Source organism: Entelurus aequoreus, linkage group LG15 (assembly GCF_033978785.1).
Source record: "Entelurus aequoreus isolate RoL-2023_Sb linkage group LG15, RoL_Eaeq_v1.1, whole genome shotgun sequence".
NCBI classification, from domain to species: Eukaryota; Metazoa; Chordata; class Actinopteri; order Syngnathiformes; family Syngnathidae; genus Entelurus; species Entelurus aequoreus.
This window is the reverse complement of record NC_084745.1, coordinates 37,238,801-37,264,474: the sequence shown is the minus strand read 5'-3', so window position 1 is coordinate 37,264,474 and position 25,674 is coordinate 37,238,801. Positions and strand designations below refer to the sequence as shown.

General features: G+C 41.5%; 1 protein-coding gene across 3 annotated transcripts in view; it reads right to left on the bottom strand.

Annotated features, from left to right (window-relative positions):
* Nucleotides 1-13,557, bottom strand: part of LOC133630115 (nuclear receptor-binding protein 2-like) — a 39,837-nt gene extending 26,280 nt beyond the window's left edge. For 2 of the 3 annotated variants that reach the window (XM_062021433.1, XM_062021435.1), the window contains exon 1: nt 12,985-13,557. In XM_062021433.1, coding sequence (XP_061877417.1) covers nt 12,985-13,104 — 120 coding nt within the window. In that variant the 5' untranslated portion in view covers nt 13,105-13,557. Of the gene's footprint in view, nt 1-9,271; nt 9,290-12,984 lie in introns of those variants that run through there. The other variant, XM_062021436.1, reaches the window with a different exon arrangement.
* Between the last annotated feature and the right edge of the window lie 12,117 nt (nt 13,558-25,674).

The window sequence follows — 25,674 nt, the reverse complement described above, 5'->3', positions numbered from 1 at the left end:
GCCTATAAAGCCCTACAAAAAACATCTAAAAACCACCAACAATATCCCATTTACATGTTGTGACTTGAATATTAACAAAATATTATTATTATATATTATATTATCCATCCATCTATAAGCACTAATACCGAGGAACTACTTTTAGCGGCGCCATGATCACAGAGAGGTACCTAGCTGATGTAGCGATTGACATGGTGAGCTGCTGCATCAACTCTGAGTTGGTGAAAGTTAATTGTAGATAATAAATCATGCCTCTCTCTTGTACAGTAGAAGGTTGTGGCCATAAACTAAGAAGTTGGTCAACTCCGACAGCCAACTTAGACCAGGAGATCACAAGAAATAATTTTTTTTGACCTGCCTGAGGATTATGATTATTCCTAATCCAAACAGGAAGATATGAACACCCAATCAGTCGGCATCTCAGTGGGAGCAGACACTGTACACTGCACTTAGTAATAGTGCTACTTGCTGGATCTACTTATCACTGATCAGCTTCTAAAACTTATATCTCATCCTCCTTATATTCAGGCTCAAAAATATAAGGTTCTGGATCATCATTTGTCCCAAAGTAGATGTTGTTGGCTCTCATGAAGTCTGCCACGAGTAGTTATTGTTGAAGGAAATAGTGAATGTTGTGATGCATCTGTGAAACTATTGCGCTGCCTGATGTTAATGAGAAAAATACGTAAATATTACATGTTATCATTAATGTACCTGTTACTACAATATATAAATACTTAAGGCATGCAACGTTGGAGGTTTTTAGAGTGCTCTTTTAAAAACATTTTATAGGTAGAATTGAGCGAATCCCACCAGCTCCATTGTTAGCTGACTTTTGCTAGTGTTTATTTACGAGTTAGAATTAATTAATAAAAGAAAAAAAGATGTGTTCTTTACTCACATAAGGATTGTGAATGATACAAAAAAAGGTGCGTTCCCCTTTAAGACTTGACTCTGCACATGTGGTTGGGCTCATTACACAGGGAAAAGTACACAAACGGCACAGTGGCGCAGAGGACTAACCACTTTCTGTATTGTTTACACATCTAAATTAGCCAAGCTCACTAAGAAGGCCCCATGAGATATGTATGGTAAGACAGGTAAGATAAGAGACCCAAATTATATAAAAAAATAGCTGTCTTGCAGAGTTTCTCTCCCAAAGCTGTTTGCAGCCTAAGAGGTTTTTAGAGCTTATCCTCTCAAGCGATGAGACATAGCTGCTGGAGTCAATCCTCGCGACACAGACAACTTCTTTGACATATTTCAGCAGCGTCCTCCTATATAGCAATGATGCAAGCCTTTAAAAGTTATGCCGTCACTGAGAGAGAGATATTTGTAACCCATTTGTAACCCTAGAGCTGCACACAAGTATAAATATTAAAAACATTGTGCAAATACCAAAGTCAGTGGGTGACTGTCCGGATAGGACAACACTTACTCCATATACCGTAATAATAATAATCATAACAATAATGTAATACTTCAGGCCTTGTTCTGATTGATGGCTGCGTGAAGTAACACCACCAAACATTTAAATTCTGAAGGCAAAGTCATTCTTCTATCCCACGGCAGATTTTTGGCAAATTCCGCTTGTGTGGCACAATTCGATTATTTCATCCAAGGCAACGGCTTTGAGGTAATTTATGCATGAGCTGCGTGTGTATGCGCTGGTATTATTGGCCTTCTGGAAAGCTGTTCCCTTATCTGATAGATAAACATCTCAGCGCGAATCACTTTGCTGTTTATTGCAGTGTGGATGTTACTCCTGCAGGCAAGTAGAATGGAAATAAGAGCAAATGTTTTGACAACCAACAAATCAATTGATCAAGTTGTCCATATTCAAAATGAACACATCCTTTTAAGTGGAATATTACAGGGGAGCCCAAATCTGGCCCACCAAGTCATGTCATTTGGCCTGCCAAGGGGTGGATTTCCAAATGAAATACTCTTCATAATGACCTTTTTTAGCTCATAAAATCACTGATGGCATGTCTGCAAGGCTAACTAGTTACTATCTATTGAACGTGACGATCTCCACAACCTTATATATGGCTGTGTGGGGCTGTTGCTGTACGCTTTGTGTTTGACTGGTACTTTTCACTTTAGCACTTAGATGAAAAAAGTTTGGGCACCCCTGGACTAGTAGCTAAATGGAATGCTAATTTAGCCCCTAGCTTAGCTCTTTAATGCACAAGACTATTAGCAAGCAGGAATGTTAATTTAACAAGTAAGTACTTTGGGAACTCGGTTTTCGTACACCCCACTTTTTGTATGATTTCGCTTTCGACGAAAATGTTTGCCAAAATTTTACCCAGGTTTTTCACTGTGTTGGTTATTTATTTTAATATATACAGTCAAACAATACGTGTTATCATTTGGTAGAATGGAGAGCCCAAATAAATAATGTTAAATATTCATTTATGCATTTAATGTATTTTTTATTGTTTTTTGCATATCAAACTATAATTATCATCCATACAGAGGGGGACGGCGTGGCGAAGTTGGTAGAGTGGCTGTGCCAGCAATCGGAGTGTTGCTGGTTACTGGGGTTCAATTCCCACCTTCTACCTTCCTAGTCACGTCCGTTGTGTCCTTGGGCAAGACACTTCACCCTTTGCCTCTCTTTGCTGGTTAGCGCCTTGCATGGCAGCTCTCTCCATCAGTGTGTGAATGTGTGTGTGAATGGGTAAATGTGGAAATACTGTCAAAGCGCTTTGAGTACCTTGAAGGTAGAAAAGCGCTATACAAGTATAACCCATTTATCATTTACAACAGAGGGTCCGCCACCCCTGGGGGTCCGTAGAGGTATTGCAGGGAGGTCGTGAAATCTCTGGCTGATTAGACTTTTAAAAAAAATCTAAATTCTATAGCCCTGCCGCAATTTTTCAAAAACACTGTAATGTAGTTTAGAAATTAAAGTGCCAAGGCCACCCTACATACCGGACTGTAGAGGTTTAATATGAAATAACTAACACAAATAATGATTCGATTTATGATAGCATTTAAGGTAGCTAGTGATTAGCGGCACTAGTTTCAGCGACGCTAGCAGCTAGCTAGCGATTAGTGCGCTGGTTGCCAGCTATCAACGCCACTATACTGTATTGTTTAAACATCTTAGTTCCCTTTAGGACCAGTTTAATTTAAAACACAATTGTATACAATATATATAAGTATGGGACACCCTTGGCCTGCAAAACAATGTGGACCCCTGCTCTGTAAAATTTGTTTTCCCTTGATATTTTTGGATGCCTGGAACAAATAAACTAGATTCGTAATTTTTCTTAAGGGTAAATTTGCTTTGGTTTTTGTACAATTCTGTTTTCGTCTTGCCATTCGGAATGAAGGAAAACCGAGGCACTATTGCTGTTAGATTAACCTCTACTCCTCACTAGCATGGGTCAGGGAAAATGAATCTGTCTTTTGCAACTCACTTCTTGACTGGCAATGATTCATAAAACAGGACGGAATCTTCCGGCTTGAAGAGGAGTTGTGCATTAGTGTCTCATGATTGCGATGCAGACATCCTCAGATGCAGTCAAATTGTGCGCAATGCGCTCTAATGCGCCTTTCGAGTGTTGCGGAGCTTTAAAAAGATTGCAAAGGCCTTCATGGTAGGTGTGGCCACGGTCAATAAGTCATGGCTTGGACAGCTGCAAGGGCAAGGTCCTGCACCGCCCACTAGATGCTGGTGGTGTACAGTACGTGCACTGCATCTAGATTATAAAACTCACATTTATTGGTCCTGAGAAAACCACCTCAGAGCCCCTGCAGGTGGGGGAAAAAGTCCAAATATCTCCTTTGTAATAAAGTTGAACAACATAAGAATGTGATACCAAGGCAGAAAATGTTGTTACGTTCCTTTGCAATCCGTATCTTATTGTTTTTGCACTTTTGGACTTTCAAAGCGGCTATTTGTTTTGAACACTTCAAACATATAATGGCTTTGAGACATTCCGCACGGACACTGAGGAAACATCCATGTGGCAAATGTCCGGCTGCAGTGACAGGAACGTCGCAACAAAAAGCAGCAGGCTCTGTGCCTTAGCTGATGGTAAACTTCTTCTGCAGCCAAATAGTGCTCTTAATTTTTCTCTCTGCGCTTGATCAAATGAAGAGCTTTCACGTCCTTTGACAGAGGGAAAGCTGTCAGGGTTCCAGGCTCTGTTTTAAGATGTGTAGCGAAGCCAGAAAACATAGAGGGGTTTTTCTTCATGACTTAAAAAGCGTTTGTTTGAGCGCCTCACCTCAAATAAATAGAGCTTTTTTTGTTATCAAAAAGTAAGTTTTTTGGATAATAGAGGAATTTTAACAACATGTTTGAATGGAGGCCAACTTGAAGACAGACATAAGTCTCCTTTTTTGGTTGGAATGCAGTATAAGTAAACAGGAAATCAGATTTCAAGGACATCATTTTCAGTCTTTAATGGCATGCAAGACATGTCTGACTAAAGCTAATCTGTGATCCTAATCTGAAGGAATTTCTCACTAGTCAAAAGACATGTTGTGACGAAAGAAGACACACGGATCACCAGGGAAAATTCCCAGCGTCACAGCTTTTAAATGTTGGACATGTAGAAACCGTGAGTAATTAACATTTACAGGCGAGTGCTGCTGTTTTGCATGCGTCCTCCATGCTGAGCAAGGCTCTTTTTTAAGTGTCTCGTAGCAGCCGCTGAAAAGACAACAGTATGCAGTGTTTTCCAACACATTCATTTGTGTTGCATTTGCTTTGCAAATTGAGCAAGTTAACAGTGAAATGTTTCCATACTTTACATGTTTTCCATGGTTGTGTTGTTGCAGTGGCCATAGCCGTTCTTCTCTTCCTGTTGCTTGTCGATCGCGCTGACTTCAGTTGAGTCGCATATATGTTTGTTTCCGCCCGGTAAAAAACACGAGCGGTGACGTCATAAATGATTATCGACAAATGAATTGTCGGCGGAAAATATTATCATTGATGACGAGAAACTGTTGCACTAGTGGGAGACAACAGGAAAGCACATGCATATTGCTCCTCTCAGCGAGCAGCCAGTGCTGCTGTGGGCCTCTTTCCCACCTACAAGCACTCACAAGCAGCTTTGTATTATTTGGGACATTTGAAAAAATGACAGAAAAAAGTTAATTTGCGGTTCTAAACATGTTTGTTTAGGTTTTAGTTTTTTTTTACTTATTTTGTGTCGTACAACTAGGTATGGGTACCGTTTACACCTGAACTGACACGGTACCGACTCCCGGTATTCGATAATGGCACTCGACTGTAACAATTTTCTGTACTTTTGTGTGTGTTAATAAATATTGTTATTGATAATAACATGAAATGGTTTCATTGCAAAGTTAAAAAAATAAGCGGATTATGATAACTGCTGTCCAGTCTTGTTTAATCCCATTTCTAAGTCTCATTTACAGATATGACACTAAGTTGCAAGTTCAAGATGTTGGATGGCCGTAGTGTATAGTTTTTAGTGTGTTGGTCATTTTGGTATTTGCTGTCAGTTGCGCCCTATAAAGTGTTAGTATTGTAAGTATTGTACTTACTACGCACCAGTGGCAGGTGCGGTGAGGTTAATGTCTGGTGAGGCACGACTGCATCATCACAGTCAGATTTACAAACATATGAACCTGCAGTGCAGGTGTACCTAATGTTGTGTCCCTGCGGTCGTTCGCGGCTCCTGCAGCGCGAGCATTGTTGTTTTTGCACTTTTTGGCTTCTTGTTAAGTGACTTTTTTTGGGTGGATTCGGTCTTGCACGTGGAGGGTTTGGGTGTGGGCTTTGGTTGGTGTGGCGCTCCCGTCGGGCGGTGCATTCTGCGGCGGAGATGCTTGGCACCAGGAGGCAGGGTTATGAGACGAGCCTCACACAGTGTGTCTTCGCAGCATTTTTATGAATGCTCAGCACTAAAAATACGTTACACACATACAGTTGTTGACAAAATACACTGTACATTATATACCTCAGCTAACTAAACTATGGAAATGTATAATATAATTCATATAGCAATACGGTCTCACTGCACAGCAGGCCAGCAGTTAGCCGAGTCATTGCGCACAATCCATGTTGAGGCCAACTGGCTGCTGATCACCGCACCGTCTCCTCAGTATTTGAACGGCAAATGTGAAAATAAAAATAATCTAAAACTGGTGAAGTTAAATGGAAAATAACTTTAGTATAATCACGGGATACATATAACAATTTAATTATTTTTTTCTTCTTTTTACTTATTTTTTTTCTGATTGGCAACACTAAATTGGCCCTAGTGAGTGAATGTGAGTGTGAACGTTGTCCGTCTATCTGTGTGTGCCCTGTGATGAGGTGGCAACTTGTCCAGGGTGTACCCCGCCTTCCGCCCGTATGCAGCTGAGATAGGCTCCAGCACCCCCCACAACCCCGTAAGGGACAAGCGGTAGAAAATGCATGGATGGCATTGAAAATTGCAAGATTACCTAGAGGTCATATGGCTGAGTCCGCTCTCAGTGCTGCTGAAGTGATCGACAAGTACTAACGTGCAAAGAGCCAAATAAATCGGCAACTAAGCGTAATGTCACGCACAACCCATGTACCAAAACAGGGCACCGTTAGATTTTACGTGAATCGGGGTCCCAGTAGAACTGGCGGGATTCCGTAGGTGCCAAAAAAGTACCGGATTTGGTAACCATCCCTACTTACAACGGTTTTCCTCTCTCCTACAGCGTCTACTAAAATTACATGCAAATGCCTAATGACCAATAATGTAAATCCAGCGATTACATCATTATGCGCCCATGCCACAAATAAATTGCAGTGCGTTGGGGAACTACTGATAAGCATCCATCGCACGCCTCAAACATCCTACTATATCTAATCTATCGAATGTTAGGCTGGGTTGAACACTTCTTGGCCATAAAAGACAAGCGTGTCAGCACACAAGAATTGTGCCACAAAACAAATAATAAATCTGCTGGAGTGTCCAAGCCTGAGAGTCATGTAACCTGACAACCCACCAATAAAACAGTGGTGGTGGAATGCTTGTAATATGTTGACTTTTCTTCCACCAAGCAATGCATTTTACATCAATTTAAATGACAATAGTTTAAATGACAATTTTAAATTGCAAAGGGTATCAAATGATTTGGGGAGTACATCTTTTGACATCCTTCTGTTGGGGTACAGTACACGCTGCTACCATACCTCAAGGGCAGAGCTAAAAATACTGCCATACGCTAAAGGGGCCCTATTATGCAAAACCAACTTTTGTTACCTATTGGTACCTTCTGTTGTGCTATTGGGATCTGCATAAGTCCCGAAAATGTGAAATCAAACCATGGAAGCATTGTGGGGGTATTTATAAAACAATCTTGCCTTCCCTTATATTTTCTCCAAACGAGCAGTTTGGAATTTGCCCAATTTGTGACATTTTCCACAAGTGTGACATCAGCGAATGTATGGTAGAAATTTACCCGAATAGCTTTGCGCGAGTCCGCCATTGTAGTCAGACGCTGTAGTCAATAAGTTCCTTATTTTACGCTGTTCTCTTGTGGGGCAGACTGGCTCGTACATGCACGTGGATCCTCCGCTATTGCCATTTATAATACAAAGTAGCGTATAGTTCAAACTTATATCTGTCAGTAGACTCACTATGTAAGCGCTAAAAACTACAACATGGCTGACAGAGTCGAAGTGTAATCATGTGAATAAGATCGCCCACAAAATGGCGCATCCTGAAGAGAGGGTCAGAAAATGCCTTAAAGGGGAACTGCACTTTTTCGGGAATTTTGCCTATTATTCACAATCATTATGAAAGACATGACGATGGATGGATTTTTTTTTTTTGCATTCTGAATATTAAATATATGCGACAATGGAGCCAATGGAAACTGCACAAACATCAAAACACCCCATTGAGGTTTTATGTACATGATGTAAGTATATGTGTAATGTAGTAACGGGCACATTTATAATAACATTTGATATTTACGTATTTTGCTCATTTTAAGCATATGCGGAGCATTAATTTAAAAAACAAATCACAACAGGGTTTTTTCTTCATCACTGATTATTACTGACTGCAGACTTTATGAGAGCCAACAAACATAATAAAACATCACTTACTGTGCAAGGTCTGCTGTCATTAGGATGCCAACTGCTAGGATGTTCATATATTCCCATTTAGGTGAAGAATGTCTCATAATCCTCACAAAAAGGGATTGAGGGCTGAGGAGACCAAGTGTCTTTTCATGTCATTCTGGCCATTTTCGGGTTCTAAATGGCTGTCAACGTGTACCAACTTGCCAGAATACCTACTCAGACGTGTTCTGTCCAGCTGAGATGCATGATTTATGATCTACAATAAACTTACAGAGAGCAAGGAAGCGAGAAAAACAGCAGACCACTCGATGATGTAAACATAGGGACACACGGGAGTGATCACGGCGCCGCTATAAATAGTTTGTCTGCGTTAGCGCTTTTAATAACAATATCACTAATACTTGGTTATTATTCAAGTCACCAAATGTAAATGGAGAATTGTTGGCGCTTTTTGGATGGTTATTTATTGGGTTTTATGGGCGAAATAGTGAAGCTCCCATTGGCTTCGCTGTAAGCGGACTTTTATTTACACTTAAATAAAAAAAATCCATCCATTGTCATGTCTTTCATAATGATTGTTAACGATAGGCAAAAAAAAAAAAAAAAAAGTGCACTTCCCCTTTAAGAATGGTCTATAAAACATCATCTATGCAACATTTTGACCTAAGAACCACCATTACACGTTATGTAGAGCACAAGGAAACGTTTTAAATGTAGAAAAAAATCATAATATGAATATAAGGAAATATGAAAAGCTGTTAAACTTCCAGGAATGTGACACATGGATGTTTGTGCTTGTGTCAAACCACCCTCTCAGATCAGTTCACCACGAAAATACATTCCCATGCAAATTGAGCAACAAACTATAAAAAGTTATGATCTTGACACATTTGTTACCGTCATGTGACGTAATTCCTGAATGTTGCCTTTCTAAAAGCTCTACAACTGACTCAACAAGAGGGTTTTTTTGTCATGCAGTCATAGCACTGTTTGATTTCCTGTGGAATCGACTTTAAAAAAATCAACAACAAAAAAAACATTGCAGCTCCGTTCTACTGCTTCGTAACACTGACAGAAAAAAAGGGCCTTCCTTTACAGCCACTAAGATTAAGCCGGCAACTAAACCATGTGACGTGTGTTTATTTTAATGCCCCAGCTCAATAACAAATCAAGCGGCGCATAATCTGCCTGAACTATGACACACTGACTTACATGTATTTACTGGCTGTCTTCTACTAGGCAATCCACTGCAGGCTTGTCGAGCGTGAAGAGAGCACGATTTAGATGGTGACTAATATTGCAGGTTTTGCATTTATATCAGAGCGTCTATTGCTATTTGTTAAAAGTAAATGCCAGTAGCAATCTCTATGCACGCTATATTACGGTAGTTTAAAAAAATACATGTTGGAATTAAATGCGTCCAATGAGATTGCTCTGATGCCGCTGACAACAAGCATCTTTGGCATTGTGTAATCCTTGTATTTGTGCTTTTTTTACATGCAAGCGCACACAATTTATCGTGTTTCAAAAAGCGCTGTGGCAAGCAGAAATGCTAATTATAAAGGAGTCACATGATCTAATGACCCGGTGAAACCCACAGCTCTTATTGATGCGCAAAGCAGGGGGTGACTGGGAATAATGGAAACGCTATAGAGTAGTTAGATAATCAATGGGTGGAAGAGCAGCAGGCAGGACTTGCGAAAGGCAGAGCGTCCTTTACAGTTAGGTGACGGTGGAAGAGGCAAAGGACTGTAAGCGAGAGATAACCTTCATGTTACAAGTTTTATCTGCAGCTGCCCGCTTTACAATCGCTGAGCTGTCCAAGGCCTTGCGCTCTGATAACGAATGGTCTTGTTCAAATAACTTATTTGCTTCGTCAAGGTGCACAGGACAGCAAGAGTATTGAATTAAAATTGTAGCTAGCAGGAAAGTAGATCAACACAATAGCTTTAAGGCTTGCAATGAAGATTTAATGGAGAATTCATACTGAGCTAGCAAAGATATTTTCGAAAAAGACAATTGATCGTGTTTTCCCGAAACATTAAAGGTTTCAACAACTTTAACATTTGTGCTTTCTGAAAACGTCTAAGACTTCTACAAACTTATCGTACCTGTTTTCGGAAACGGCAAAGACAGTTTGTCTTTTCAACGAAGCTAACATAGGAGTTGTGATAGGAAGATTTTACAGTCCTCAACATTGAAGAAAACAACAATATTTTTCAGATTTTTTTTTTCAAATAGCTTAAATTATATGTTTTCTGAAACATCTAACACAATGAGTCTTCCGCAAACCTAACATGAGAATTTTGGAAATGTTATATTTTAAAGAAGTTATTGCACAAATTTTTGGAAACGTCAAAGATAGTGAAAGGTTTTCTGAAAAAATAGGCCCTTTTCCACCGCAGGAACTTTTTCAGGGACTTCCCCAACTTACCCAGGTAAATAAAGATCCCCTGTGTTTCCACCAAAAACTACCCGAGTACATTTAGTTCTTCTGGGAACCTTTCGGAGTTCCTCCCAGCTAGGTGGGACTTTTTCAAGTGACCAGGAACCTTTTCGGGGGCGGGCTGTTCTGTCGAATGCCGATTAGTTGAACACAGTTGGGGGCGCTCCAGAAACTTCTCTTTCAAACCCACAACCGCCATTGAAATATACGCAGCGACTTGTTTATTTCTTATTTCTTGTGTATTTCTATTACAACAAAATTGACACCGGAGAGAAAGAAGAACGAAAGGAGCTTTCGAAATGCAGGAACTTTTGTGGGGCATCTTCGTGCTAAAGAATCCTGATCAGTGGAACTATTTTTCAGTGTTTTTTACTTAGCCAAAGTCTTAAAACTATATCCAGTTTATAGTAGTTTATTATTTTTACAAACTTTATTTCGATACGCGAAGCTACGAGAAGTGGACGGACTCTTTTAAACGTATTTACGGAGGAGTATGAAGCCGCACCTGAAGCGGGGACGTCAGCTGTTTGCTAATCTAACTTTGTTGGATAAGTGTAAAAAAAAAGAGGCAGCACATGAGTGGAACAAAGAAAACATATTTCCATCGTCTTAAGTGGGCCATTTGCTGAAAAGTGTCCTCTGCATTTGATCCATCCCCTTGTTCACGCCCTGGGAGGTGAGGAGAGCAGTGGGCAGCAGCGGTGCCGCGCCCGGGAATCATTTTTGGGTGATTTAACCCCCAATTCCAACCCTTAATGCTCAGTGCCAAGCAGGGAGGTAATGGGTCCCATTTTTATAGTCTTTGGTATGACTCGGCCGAGGTTTGAACTCACAACCTACCGATATATATATATATATTCGGGCTGTGAATCTTTGGGTGTCCCACGATTCGATTCAATATCGATTATTGGGGTCACGATTCGATTCAAAATCGATTTTTTTTTTTTCAATTCAACACGATTCTCGATTAAAAAACGATTTTCTATTCATTCAATACATAGGATTTCAGCAAGATCTACCCCAGTCTGCTGACATGCAAGCAGAGTAGTAGATTTTTGTAAAAAGCTTTTATAATTGTAAAGGACAATGTTTTATCAACGGATTGCAATAATGTAAATTTGTTTTAACTATTAAATGAACCAAAAATATGACTCATTTTATTTTTGTGAAAATATTGGACACAGTGTGTTGTCAAGCTTATGAGATGCGATGAAAGTGTAAGCCACTGTGACACTATTGTTCCTTTTTTTATTTATTTATAAATGTCTAATGATAATGTCAATGAGGGATTTTTAATCACTGCTATGTTGAAATTGTAACTAATACTGATACTGTTGTTGATAATATTCATTTTTGTTTCACTACTTTTGGTTTGTTCTGTGTCGTGTTTGTGTCTCCTCTCAATTGCTCTGTTTATTGCAGTTCTGAGTGTTGCTGGGTCAGGTTTGGTTTTGGAATTGGATTGCATTGTTATGGTATTGCTGTGTATTGTTTTGTTGGATTGATTAATACAAAATAAAAATAAATTTTTTTAAAAATCGATTTTTTAAAAATGAGAATCGATTCTGAATTGCACAACGTGAGAATCGCAATTCGAATTGATTTTTTCCCACACCCCTAATATATATATATATATATATATATATATATATATATATATATATATATATATATATATATATATATATATATATATATATATATATATATAGGTCCTGAGAAGTCCTGGGTTCAATCTCGGGCTCTGGATCTTTCTGTGTGGAGTTTGCATGTTCTCCCCGTGACTGCGTGGGTTCCCTCCGGGTACTCCGGCTTCCTCCCACTTCCAAAGACATGCACCTGCATGGGGATAGGTTGATTGGCAACACTAAATTGGCCCTAGTGTGTGAATGTGAGTGTGAATGTTGTCTGTCTATCTGTGTTAGCCCTGTGATGAGGAGGCGACTTGTCCAGGGTGTACCCTGCCTTCCGCCCGATTGTAGCTGAGATAGGCTCGAGCGCCCCCCGCGACCCCGAAAGGAATAGCGGGGAAAAGCGGTAGTAAATGGATGGATGGATATATATATATATATAAGAAATACTTGAAAATATACCCCCCTCCCCCCGGCAAATATAAACAAAACAAAACACAGGCGGAAAGCAATAATCGGTGAGAAAAAAATACAATAAAATCCGTGTCCGGGGGGCGCACGGACTTCCGGAATTTCGCGTCCTTTCTGATTTAAATGCGTAAAAAGACACAAAAAGTGCGTTAACGCCAACACTGTTATGTTGTATATTTACTTTATGTTGTATATATTTGATAATGCATGTTAAATACCTTTATAATGGTGTCAATCAATAATGAGCGTTATTACTTTGTCAATGCATGTATTGGATGTCATTAGATTGAGCACTGAAAAAAAGTGGACGTAATGTTTATGTACCCCAGTCACGTACGTGGAAAGATGCACGTCCGTAGTAGACACGCCCACCATACCTGTTCTTTGCGCTTTTGCCAGCGTCCACAGGGGCTCTCCTCCAGGATCTCGCTCTCATCCTCGCTCTCCTCCTCTTTTCCTTCCGATCCCGATTTCCTCTCCGGGACGGACATCGTCATTTTTCAGGCTGTTCGGTGGCAAAGTGCAGCCCCCTCTTCCGCCCGCGGTATCACCACGAGCACCGACGCGTTCTTGCCTTGTTTTACTGCCGCGGAGGCGGGATTAAGCCCCACGGGACGACGCTGTAGCCGGCGTGACGCTCAAAACATTTCAATGGGGAAAATAAAGATGCAATACTTCGGTTGTCTTCCTGGTAAAGAGAGACGCCACGCCTCCTTTAAGATAAAAAGCACACCAGATGGTCGCAACTCGCTAGCTCGGAATTAAATACTCAAGTCAGGCTGCTAAACCCTCGCGCCTAACTCGCCGTAGGCAGTCCACGCAAGGCGGGTTCGACGTGGAAAGCTCCCGGGTCAATGCGGTAGCTCCATGGCTCGCTGGTTTTTATGGCGGATGATTTATGGTCGTAGCCGATAGGTGCGAAGCTCCGAATGTGTGTGTGTATGTATGTGTGTGTGTGTCTCTGTCCAAGCCAGCACCGTGTGTGTGCTCGGAGGGGGTGGGAGGGTCGATACCAATATCAATACCAATCGATACCAGAAAAACGAAAACATTTTTTTTAGTTACTATTACTAATATACATGTGTTCTATTGTTCATAATGTTACACATTTGATTATATTTTCACATGTTGATGCACGCACGTGCTTTTGGGGCAAAAAGTCAAAAGTATTTTTTTATTTTTTATTTAATTATTTTGCATAATCATCTGATTGTGGGGGTATTTGTGAAACAATCTTGCCTTCCCTTATATTTTCTCCAAACGAGCCGTTTGGAATTTGCCCAATTTGGGACATTTTCCCCAAGTGTGACGTCAGCAGATATCTCCATATATCAGGCCTGGGCAATTATTTTGACTCGGGGGCCAAATTAGAGAAAAAAAATGTGTCTAGGAGCCGGTATATCTATTTTAAGGAACACTAATACAAAAACTCACAATGTCTGGTTGAACGCTAAAAACGTTATGACAGACCACCTGAAAAAACGGAATGGAATTTTACTTTTTTTTTTTTACTGAATTAGACACCCATAATGTACATGAAAATAAAGAATGAGGGATTTAGGGGATAGGTTTATTAGCAATACTAAAATTGGCCGTAGTGTGTGAATGTGAGTGTGAATGTTGTCTGTCTATCTGTGTTGGCCCTGCGATGAGATGGCGACTTGTCCAGGGTGTACCCCGCCTTCCGCCCGAATGCAGCTGAGATAGGCTCCAGCACCCCCCCGCTACCCCGAAAGGGACAAGCGGTAGAAAATGGATGGATGGAACTTGATTTTGCTACTGTAAGGGGATACTTGTATTACTTTATTTCTCTTGTTGCAATACAAATATCTGTAGGTTTCTTGATATTTTTTGCTTCCATAAAATATAATCTTTTTAATGTAATTATGTTTTGATTGTTATAATAATCAAAAATTACAGGCAAAAAACATTCAAAGATCTGTTTAAAAATTGCGTAAAATATTGGTATTGTTAATACTGGACCTGCATCTACTTGTTATCGGATTGATACTCAAATGTGCAGTATCGTCTGTGTGAGAGTGAACAGATGGCGTACAGTTACCGTAATAGCGTTAAATTAGCGCGCCTGCAAATACTGGTTACGATTTGCAACGACACGCAACCAGCTTACTGCGTGTCAAGATTGTAATGGAAAACCGGAGTTATGAAATTCTAAAACGTAATCACTTATTTTTTTTAATTCAGAGCAAACTGTAACGCGTGTTTCAGCTTGAGCTGTGGTCTTCTTGAGAAGGATTACGGTAGTAGTGCAGTCATATTGAGGCCAGCACAATTCTAGTCTGCCATCTGCTGGTTTTACTCTTTGAGAAAGATTCTTCTTTATTGCTCCATTCCTCCATACATGCAAGACATAAATACACAAAATATGATTTAATTTCAAATCCAGTACATGAAAAATGTATATTGATTATGTCATCTTGTTGACCCAAATTAAGCTAAATGAGAAAGTCAGGATGTTGGAAAAAGCTCTGATGCAAGCGTGCGTCATGTTCATAGGTGGATTAATGACCGGGCCTACCGGGCCCAGGCCCAGGGGGCCAGAGGCCCCAAGGGGCCAGGCCAACTTGGCCCCGCGGCCGCGACCCAAGCAAAACTACTTTTGCAAAAATAATAATCTTAAGCCCCAAGGGGCCAGGCCAACTTGGCCCCGCGGCCATGATCCATAGAGGGTAAGAGGCCCCAAGGGGCCAGGTCAACTTGGCCCCGCGGCCGCGACCCACAGAGGGCCAGAGGCCCCAAGGGGCCAGGCCAACATGGCCCCGCGGCCATGATCCATAGACGGTCAGAGGCCCCAAGGGGCCAGGCCAACTTGGCCCCGCGGCCACGATCCATAGAGGGTCAGAGGCCCCAGGGGGCCAGGTCAACTTGGCCCCGCGGCCACGATCCATAGACGGTCAGAGGCCCCAAGGGGCCAGGCCAACTTGGCCCCGCGGCCACGACCCACAGAAGGCCAGAGGCCCCAAAGGGCCAGGCCAACTTGGCCCCGCGGCCGCGAGCCACAGAAGGCCAGAGGCCCCAAGGGGCCAGGTCAACTTGGCCCCGCGGCCACGATCCATAGAGGGTATGAGGCCCCAAGGGGCCAGGTCAACTTGGCCCCGCGGCCGCGACCCACAGAGGGCCTGAGGTCCTAAGGGGTCAGGCCAACTTGGCCCCGCGGCCATGATCCATAGAGGGCCAGAGGCCCCGAGGGGTCAGGCCAACTTGGCCCCGATCCATAGAGGGTCAGAGGCCCCAAGGGGCCAGGCCAACTTGGCCCCGCGGCCACGACCCACAGAGGCCCCAAGGGGCCAGGCAAAATTGGCCCCGCGGCCATGATCCACAGAGGGCCAGAGGCTCTCAATCATTATTATCAAAGCTAATTCTCAAATTGGATGGATCACACAACCTCACTCACATATTCTTTATCAATTATTAAAGGTTGTTTCTGAATTTTGATCACAGAACTTAATGCAAATATTCTTGATTGATTGACAAAGCTCATTCTCAAATTTTGATTACACAACCTTACTCTGACAAATTATCATTATCAAAAAGCTCTATCTCGAATTTGGATCACAGAATCTCACTCAAGTATTCTTAGCTGTGCCCCTCCCCCATCAAGTCTTTCATAAACCGGTCTGTTCTTTTAGAATCTCCTCATTTGGTATTTTGAACTCGTGAGAGACTGCTCAAAATTTGGTTTCCTTTCCCTCAGTTCAGACTCAGAGATAATTTGAAATCATTCAACAAGAAGTTTAACGCGCGCACACACACACACACACACACTTGAGTTGAGCATTACTTGGAAATTCTTATATTTTCCATTTTGCTGTTATTATCAGCATCTTCCCATTTTGTCCTTTTCTTTCGAGAAAGTTTACAGTCTGACATTTGTCACTGCTGTCAGTTAATAACTTTTTGGTCTTTGACCCATTTTGTCATTTTCTCGATTCGATCGTCACTGACCACTCTCTCCTGTCTGGCAGACATCGTTGCTGCCATCATAGCTAGCAAGCTGCCTGCAGCGGGTCATCCCTATGTTCCCCGTCCCTATGTTACCCGGGTCCTATGTTCCCCTCTACCGGGGAACTAAGGACCCTTTTTAAAAAAAAGGGTTCTATGTTCCCCGCTGCGGGGAACGTACAACACTTTTTCCAGAAAAGGGTTCTATGTTCCCCGCTGCTTCCAATGCGCGACTAAGTAAGACGCACGCAGACACGCATGACAGAGACGCGTTTAAGTTGTCGAAGGAAGGAAGTTCGCGTTTGAGTTGCTCTATCTGCTGCCGCACGCCCTGTGACAGGTTAGGTTTAGGGATGGTTTTGGTCAGGGCACAATTTCGCCAAAAAAGTGCTCCACAACGCCCTGTGACAGGTTAGGTTTAGGGATAGTTTTGGTCAGGGCACAATTTCGCCAAAAAAAAGTGCTCCACAACGCCCTGTGACAGGTTAGGTTTAGGGATGGTTTTGGTCAGGGCACAATTTCGCAATTTCGCCAGATACAATGCAGGGAACATAGGACCCTTTTTTAGAAAAAGGGTCCTAAGTTCCCCGGTCGCATACAAAGACCCAGGAACAACCGGGGAACATAGGACCCGGGGAACATAGGACCCGGGGAACATAGGCACGCTCCCGCCTGCAGATAGCAACATTTTGGTGTCCTTTGGGAAAATATTTAGAAAGAAGACAAAAGTACACACAGTTGTACAACTATTATCTTTATGATCTTTTTTTTGTTAGTTTCTCTGTTACTGTGTGTGGCCAATTAAGCGACTTTTGGCCATACCTGGCTGGTGACATTTAGCGACTTTCTGGTTGATGTTAAGATTAATAATAGCAACAGTTCTCTTCATCTTAATGCAATTTATTGTGTCTGTCTCTCCACATTTTGCCATTAGGTACTTTGAGCTCTTGTTGGTCAGTCACTCTAAGGTACATTGTTGCTGCCATCATAGCTAGCAAGCTGCCTGCAGATAGCGACATTTTGGTGTCCTTTGAGAAATATTAAGAAAGAAGACAAAAGTACAAGACATTGTACGATTACTATCTTTTTAAAATTATTTGTTTCACTGTGTGATTGACCGACTTTGCCGCTAGATTTCGCGTCTTTTGGCCATACCTGGCTAGCGACTAAAAACATCATTTAGCGACTTTTTGGTTGTGAAGATAAGTGGTAAAAGCAGATCTTCCTGTTGGTCTTCCCACATTTTGCCATTTGGTACTTTGCACTCTTCTTGGTCACTCCAAGGCATTTGTCCCTGCCTTCAGCTAGTCACTTGGCTCTTTTGGAATATATTTCACTGTAATTGGCTCTCTCTCTCTCTTTCTCCTCAGTACAAATCAGCCTGTTCCCTTGCCATTCATCACTGACCACTCTGCTCTCCTGTCTGTCAGACATTATTGCTGCTTGCAGATAGCTTGGGGTCCTTAGAGAAAATATCAGAAGAGAAAAGTACACAATTATCTTAATTATCTTTTTTATTCAGTCAGTCCTTCAGTGAGTCCCAGTGTGTTGGCGATTAAGCAACGTTGGCATTCAATTAGCGACTTTTGGCCATACATGGCTGGCGACTCAAAAAACTAGAAAAAAAGTACAAAAAGTTGTACAATTAATATCTTTATTATCCTTAATTCCCCTGAATCCTAGAGTGTGTTGCAATTAAGCAACTTTGCTGCTAGGTTTAGCGACTCTTGTTTTGGGCATACCTGGCTAGCGACTACAAACATTATTCAGCAACTTTTTGGCTGTTAAGATTAACGTTAATAAATTAAATCCTAATACAATTTATTGTGTTGGTCTCGCCATCTTGCTATTAGGTACTTTGAATTCTTGTTGGTCTCTGCTAAGGTATCTGGCTGTTGTCTTTGCCTTCAGTTAGTCACTTGGCTCTGGAATATATTTAACTGTACTTGGCTCTCTCTTTCTCCTCAGTACAAATCAGTCTGTTCCCTTGCCATTTAGACATTTTCTTGATTGGATCATCACTGACCACTCTGCTCTCCTGCTGTCTATCAGACATTGTTGCTCCCATCATAGCTAGCAAGCTGCCTTGGTGTCCTTTGTGAAAATATTTAGATAGAAGACTAAAGTGCACAAAGGTGTACAATTATTATCTTTTCAAAATATTTGTTTCACTGTCAGTGTGATTGACCGACTTTGCCGCTAGATTTCGCGTCTTTTGGCCATACCTGGCTAGCGACTGAAAACATCATTTAGCAACTTTTTGTTTGTGAAGATAAGAGGTAAAAGCAGATCTGCCTGTTGGTCTTTCCACATTTTGCCATTTGGTACTTTGCACTCTTGTTGGTCACTCCAAGGCATTTGTCCCTGCCTTCAGCTAGTCACTTGGCTCTTTTGGAATATATTTCACTGTAATTGGCTCTCTCTCTCTTTCTCCTCAGTACAAATCAGTCTGTTCCCTTGCCATTTAGACATTTTCTTGATTCGATCATCACTGACCACTCTGCTCTCCTGCTGTCTATCAGACGAATCAGTTGATTCTCTGCTCTCAATTGTCTATGCTAGTAAGCTGTTATTCTCTGCTTTGGAGTGTTAATGCTGGGTTGCTAGTTTTCTAAATCACCTCACACACTTGAAGGAAGCAGCACCGATCATAAACACACAAACAAACTCACACACACACACACACACACACACACACACACACACACACACACACACATAGTTGGTTTATCTGTTGTGATAGGCAAAGAGCCAATGTGCAAAGAAAGAAGGGAAATATGGATCATAAACGTTTAAGTGGAGGAGCTAGAAAAAAAATTCAGCAAGAAAAGAAAAAAAAGGAATCAGTTTTACTTGAGAGTGTTCCAAATATCTCCAGCTTCTTCAGTACAAAGACATCTGCTGAAAGCAATTCTATAAATGCTACTGCAAATTCAGCTAAGGTTAGCAATGCACCTGAGCTAGCATGTAGCTCCCAAGATCCTGAGACCACTACAAGTGTAGACACTGAACCAAATGCTTCTGATGCTTATGATTCAACCAATTCAGCAGTAGCCAGTTGCTCGGATGAATGTGAGGTCACTGCACCTCTGGACAGCATAGAAAATGAGCTGAATCTTTCTTCAACACCATCTACAGTGACAACTCTACCTAGTGATCCCGCTAAATGGGCTGAGACCCTCACTGAGTCAATGAAGGAAGTTCTTATTCAAAGAGGTGCAAAATCATTTCACAACCGTCACAGCCATTATCCAGCTTCTGTGAGGAACAGTGGGCTAGGAGGCAAAACCCGATGCCTAAACAATGAACATTTTACTTCACACTTGCCCAATGGACAACGAGTACAAAGAGAGTGGCTGATGTACTCTCCCTCTACTGGTAATGTTTACTGCTTTGCATGCAAACTGTTTTCCCCAAAAACGCATTCTTTTGTGACAGGCTATTGTGATTGGAAACACTCAGAAAGATTTGGTGAACATGAGCGAAGTGCTGAGCACATAACCTGCATGCAAGCAGTCTTGAACCGCGCCAAAGGTGCCACAGTTGATGCAGACCTGTTCAAACAGTTTCAGGCAGAGAGCAGCTATTGGAGGCAGGTGTTACAAAGAGTTGTTGCAGTCATTAAATTCCTTGCAGAAAGGGGCCTTGCATTTAGGGGTAAAAATGAATCGTTAGGGTCTCCTCTCAATGGGAACTACCTTGGTATTCTGGAGGTCCTGGCTGAATTTGATCCCTTTCTAAAGGATCACATCAGAAAGTTTGGGCAGATGGGTCGAGGTAATACCTCATATCTGTCCTCCACCATTTGTGAGGAATTCATTGAATTGATGGGTGCAAAAACCAAACAGGCTATAGCAGATGAACTGCAAGCAAGCAAATACTACTCTATCATTGTGGATTCAACCCCAGATTTATCTCATGTGGACCAATTGACATTCATATTCCGTTTTGTTAGCAAAGAGGGCAGTGTTGTTGAACGCTTTGTGGGTTTTGAGCCCATTACTAGCCATACAGGTGAAAGTTTGGCTAACTGTGTCATGTCTGTGTTGGAAAATCTAGGGTTAGAGCTGTCAAATTGCAGGGGGCAGGCTTATGATAATGCCAGCAACATGTCAGGGAGGTATAATGGGTTGCAGGCTCACTTAAAGAAAAGCAACCCATTAATACACTATATTCCATGTGCAGCTCACTCTTTGAATTTGGTGGGAGTCAACAGCATTGACAGATGTGGAAATGAAGTCTCTAAGTATTTTGACTTGATTCAGTCTATTTACAACTTCACAACTGCATCCACACACCGATGGGACAGGGTATTTGGCAATTCCAACATAGATCTCACACTTAAAGCTTTATCCAACACGCGTTGGAGTTGCCGTGCAGAATCTACCAAAGCACTGTGGCAGAACTACAGTAAAATAAAAGCAGCACTACAGGTTATTTCCACTGATGACACAGAGAAACGAGACACACGAACTGAAGCTGACAGTCTAGTGCGGAAGCTGGATTCACTTGAGATGGCCTTCATGGCAGGCTTTTGGGACACTGTTCTGTCCAGATTTCAGGCCACAAGTCTGCAACTTCAAAAAGCAGACATGGACCTTGGTACAGCAGTTAGATTGCTGGAATCTCTGCGCACCTTTGTTCTCTCCCAAAGAGATCTATTTGATCATTTTGAGCAGAAAGCCTTAAACATGTTGGGTGGCACCCCATCTTACAGGGCTGAACGGACGAGGAAACGTAAAAAGTTTGCTGATGAATCAGCATCCCCAGATGTTGTGCTTGAGGGAAGGCAACTGTTTCAAATAGAGACATTTATTGCCTCTATTGATCAACTGAGTTCAAGCCTTAATCACCGTCTGGAGGCCTACAAACATCTGAACAATTTGTTCAGTGTCCTTTTCTCTTTGGATACAGAGTCCAATGCTTCAGTCCTTCACAAGGCCAAGATTCTCACTGAATCATACCCATCTGACCTCAATGAAAGTCTTGGACAGGAGCTTATACAGTTCAAATCTTTTATACAGCTCAACAACACTGATGAGGAGAGGACCCCTTCAGGACTGCTCAAAACAATAATACATTTTGGACTACAGCCTACGTTTCCTAATACATACATTGCGCTACAGATTTTTCTCACTCTACCGGTCAGTAACTGTGAGGGAGAACGCTCATTCTCTCTTTTGTCAAGAGTAAAAAATGAGCTGCGCACAAGAATGACTCAGAAAAGATTAAATGCGTTATCTCTAATGGCAATTGAGAGTGAGCTGACAAGAGAGTTGGACTTCAATGATGTGGTGGATGATTTTGCAAAATTGAAAGCACGAAAGAAACCCCTTGCTTAAAGGTGCACTGTGTAAGATTTTTAGGTTATTTCCAGAATTCACCCATTCACTAATGTTAGGCTACCTGTTTTCATGAATACTTACCACCACCATAAAATTCTAAGTATCCATTATGACTTGGAGAATTGCACTTTTGCCATTTCTGGGAAGTGTCACCTGGATTGTGAAGATAGGATTGACTTTAGGCAGAAGCTTGGTGCTTTCTCTGGCAAACTGAACCTCAAGCTTCATTCTCTGCAGCTTTGCATTCTTGTGCAGACTTTCATCCACAAGGAACTTTTCAACTTCCCCACTATCGTGAAGGGGCCATCAAAAGATTTCAGTGTGTCCAGCATGTCTAGTCTCCTTTCTTTGAGCCATCTCTTGTTTCTCATCTGCCCTACTCTCGAATTTTGCCTTCATGAATTTACTCCAGTTGAGTTCAACCTCCCTTTTTGCTTGTGCTGCTGCCTTGAAACCTCTGAAGCTCCTGGCTCTTCTGTAAAATTATTGACCTATTGACTGCGTTCAGTGTGCCCAACTTCTTCAGTTTGTAGTCCACCTTGCCACATTGTCTCTCCATCCCAATGTTGTGCACAGGGGTGCCATCAATGTTACTAGCCTGTTCACTGACAGGGTCCATTGGGAAGGTCTCCTCAACCATCCTCTGCCTGGCCAGGACAGTCTTCAGATGGGGCAGCATGAGATCTGTCAGCTGCTTCACTTCATCCAAGTATTCGGCAGCCACGTCTGACACTGAGTTCAGGACATGTCCAGTGCCTGTCCAGCCACTATAGCATTCTTGGAAATGGGCTATCTTGACCTGCATGCAGCCCTTGTACCATGAACTGGCCTACACCTTTCTTTGTGGTGCTCTCCGATGCATGTTATCATTTTACCTTTCTCCTTCTCCTCAAGCTTAACCACAAATAGATACAGACTTTGAGCCTCAATTTGCTGCACAGCTGCCGTTATGCCAATGTGTTTTCCTAAGATATTATTTTATTTTTAATGATAGAAGGGAGGAAAAGGGGGCAAAAATCATGTCCGATTTAGTTTTTTGGGTGGGTTGGGGGGTTTATTTCATGATAGCTACCAACTTCCAATACATAATATCTCTCAAATGACCCAATGCACCATCACTGAAGTGGGCGTAATCATTTTCAAAAATGTTTATTTTTAGGCCATTTATCCCCTCCCCCTGTGTCTGTGTGAAACCTGTGCTTGTCAGTGTCTGTGTGGTATACCTAATAGTGTGTGTGCAGTATGTGCACTCTTCTGTACAGTACAGTGTGCATGTCTGTTCACAGTATACAGTATTTCTTGCATAGTGCGTGCGTGTGTGTGCGCCCACACGCGCGGGGGGTTGAGGGGCCAAGACCATGTCAGGCCCAGGGGGCCAAAATTTCTTAATCCGCCCCTGGTCATGTTGCTGTCCTATTTCCATGTTTAATTCACTTCAACGTGTGAAATATTCTGTTCGTCTTGATGACTATTGAATCATCTGCTTATGAGTGGGTGCAATAGAAGCCATATGTCGTAATCACACATGTGCGTTGTAATCACCCATTCCCTCTACATTTACCACCTCTATATTTATAGTGAGGGAGGTGAGGCCTTACTCTGACAGTTCACTCTCACTGTTAATGAGATTTGTTCTTGGCACAAGGTGCTCGTCAATGCACCAAGAGACAAAATTGTTCTTCAACAATGGGCGCTTTTTTCTTTTCGAAACATCTTCAATTAAAAATTAAGGTGAAAACTGTATACCACTCATTTTTAAACTAATTCTCATTCCAAGACACTCTGACTCATTGTGAGGTGAAAGTTGATTTGCAAAGTTCACAAATACATATCTTAATGCATTGCTTAACACAAAATGAGTAAGGAATATAAACACCAAACATATTTTGGGCCACCCTGCATGTGATACGCATGGATGATCATGTGTGTGACAACCAAGCCCGGATAAAATGTGACGACCAACCACAGCTGGCATTATTTGCTAGCATCAAGTCAAATAACCATTTTACTTGTTAGCTAGCTAATACCAAACTAAACTGACGTTAAAAAAAACTTTACAAACACTGATGAGCTGAATATTTTAAACATTTTTTTACACAAAAAATACAAAAAGTCTTACTCTGTGCAGCCCTTTGAGACACTTGTGATTTAGGGCTATATAAATAAACATTGATTGATTGATTGATTGATTGATACTCTAGAAAAGACTATGTAGGTGAGCCTTATACCTATTCTGTAAAATCCCATAAAATAATTTTAAAATGTATAATGTGTCTTGACAAACAGGCCCGTTCTTCCCCAATTGGCAAACTTTAAGTGAAAGATGACAAGACTCCACACACATGAAATAGATTTTTTTTTTAATGAACCAACCTTACATAAATGGTCAGCAAAGCCGAGATAGATTGTCGCATAAAAGCTGTTACACTTGCATTATGAGATTCATGCAACACACTACTTTAAGATTTGTTAGCATCTTGTTTGACATTACACCTGTTTTTTGTGTGTTTGTATTACATTTGCACAGCTAAAAGTGTCAGACCTCCGGTGTTGTAGTTCATTTGTTTGCAGTTCTCCTGCCTGGTCGTCACCATTTCCTTAAATTAGAAGGTAAAAACCATGAGATTAATAACAACAATTGTTCTTGAAGGCCCACTTGCTAAAATGACCTGAGCAGATATACACCACATGGACAAAAGTATTGGGATATTGTTAGAGGACTATTTTTCCACCTTTGGACGGAGTGAACTAAACTGTACATGAGCATTATGTTGGAGGACATGACATGAATGCACCCTGTGTTTCCTATTCCTTGCAAAACCCACACATTGAATCTCATTTAGGTTCTGGAAAAGAGGTACCAGGAACGAGACGAATGGAGAAGAATGTTAACTTTCAGTTTGATCCCTGTCAAGGTGTTGCAGCCAAGATGGACAAAAGCGTGAGAGGCGGGCGACCATTTTAGAGATTGCTTCGACTTTTAGTTAGCTCGGTTCCATCTACCAGCGCTGGTGTTAGTATTGTTTGTACTTACTCCTTTTTTGTCGAATGAATTGTTAAACTTAAATTCTAGACACTTGTCATCATTTTGGACAGCCGTAGAACTAAATAATCTGGGTGGACTATTCCCCCCCCTAAAAGGGAGGATCCTAATGATATCTACAGGATGTGTTTGTGTAAATATTTTGTGGGGAATTTATGTATTTTATGGACTTGCTAGTCATATTGAAAGCAAACAATTGCCAAATTGACGTTTAAAAAAAAAGTGGATTAAAAGGTATTCCAAGACTTTTGTCCATTCAGCTTATCAAGAGAGGAGATACCTGAGTGAGTCTGGGCCTCTGAATGCAGTGAACGTAAGGCGTAGGTTCAGCTCGGATGTCGTTTTCTTCAGTCTTGTAACACACCGCGCAGTCCATGAGAGGCTACAAGGACATACGGTCAATGATCCTCATGTTCACATGCAAAATACTCATCATATTATTTCTCACTCTGTCGTTCCTGAAGGGACATTTTTGTTCCTTGGAAGGCCTTCCTTTGGTGCACCTGGTGGGCTTCAGTTGAAAGTGGTGGTAGTAGTATTTCACGTTGAAGCCACACTGCAACAAACAACCAAAAGCAACACTGAAGACACACCACTAAACAGAAAAAATATATAAATATGTTTAAATAATTGTATTTATCAATCATACAATTTTTGGGGGTATTTCGCATTTTTTCTTTCGATAGAAAATATATTTTCCGACTGTTTGCATGCAA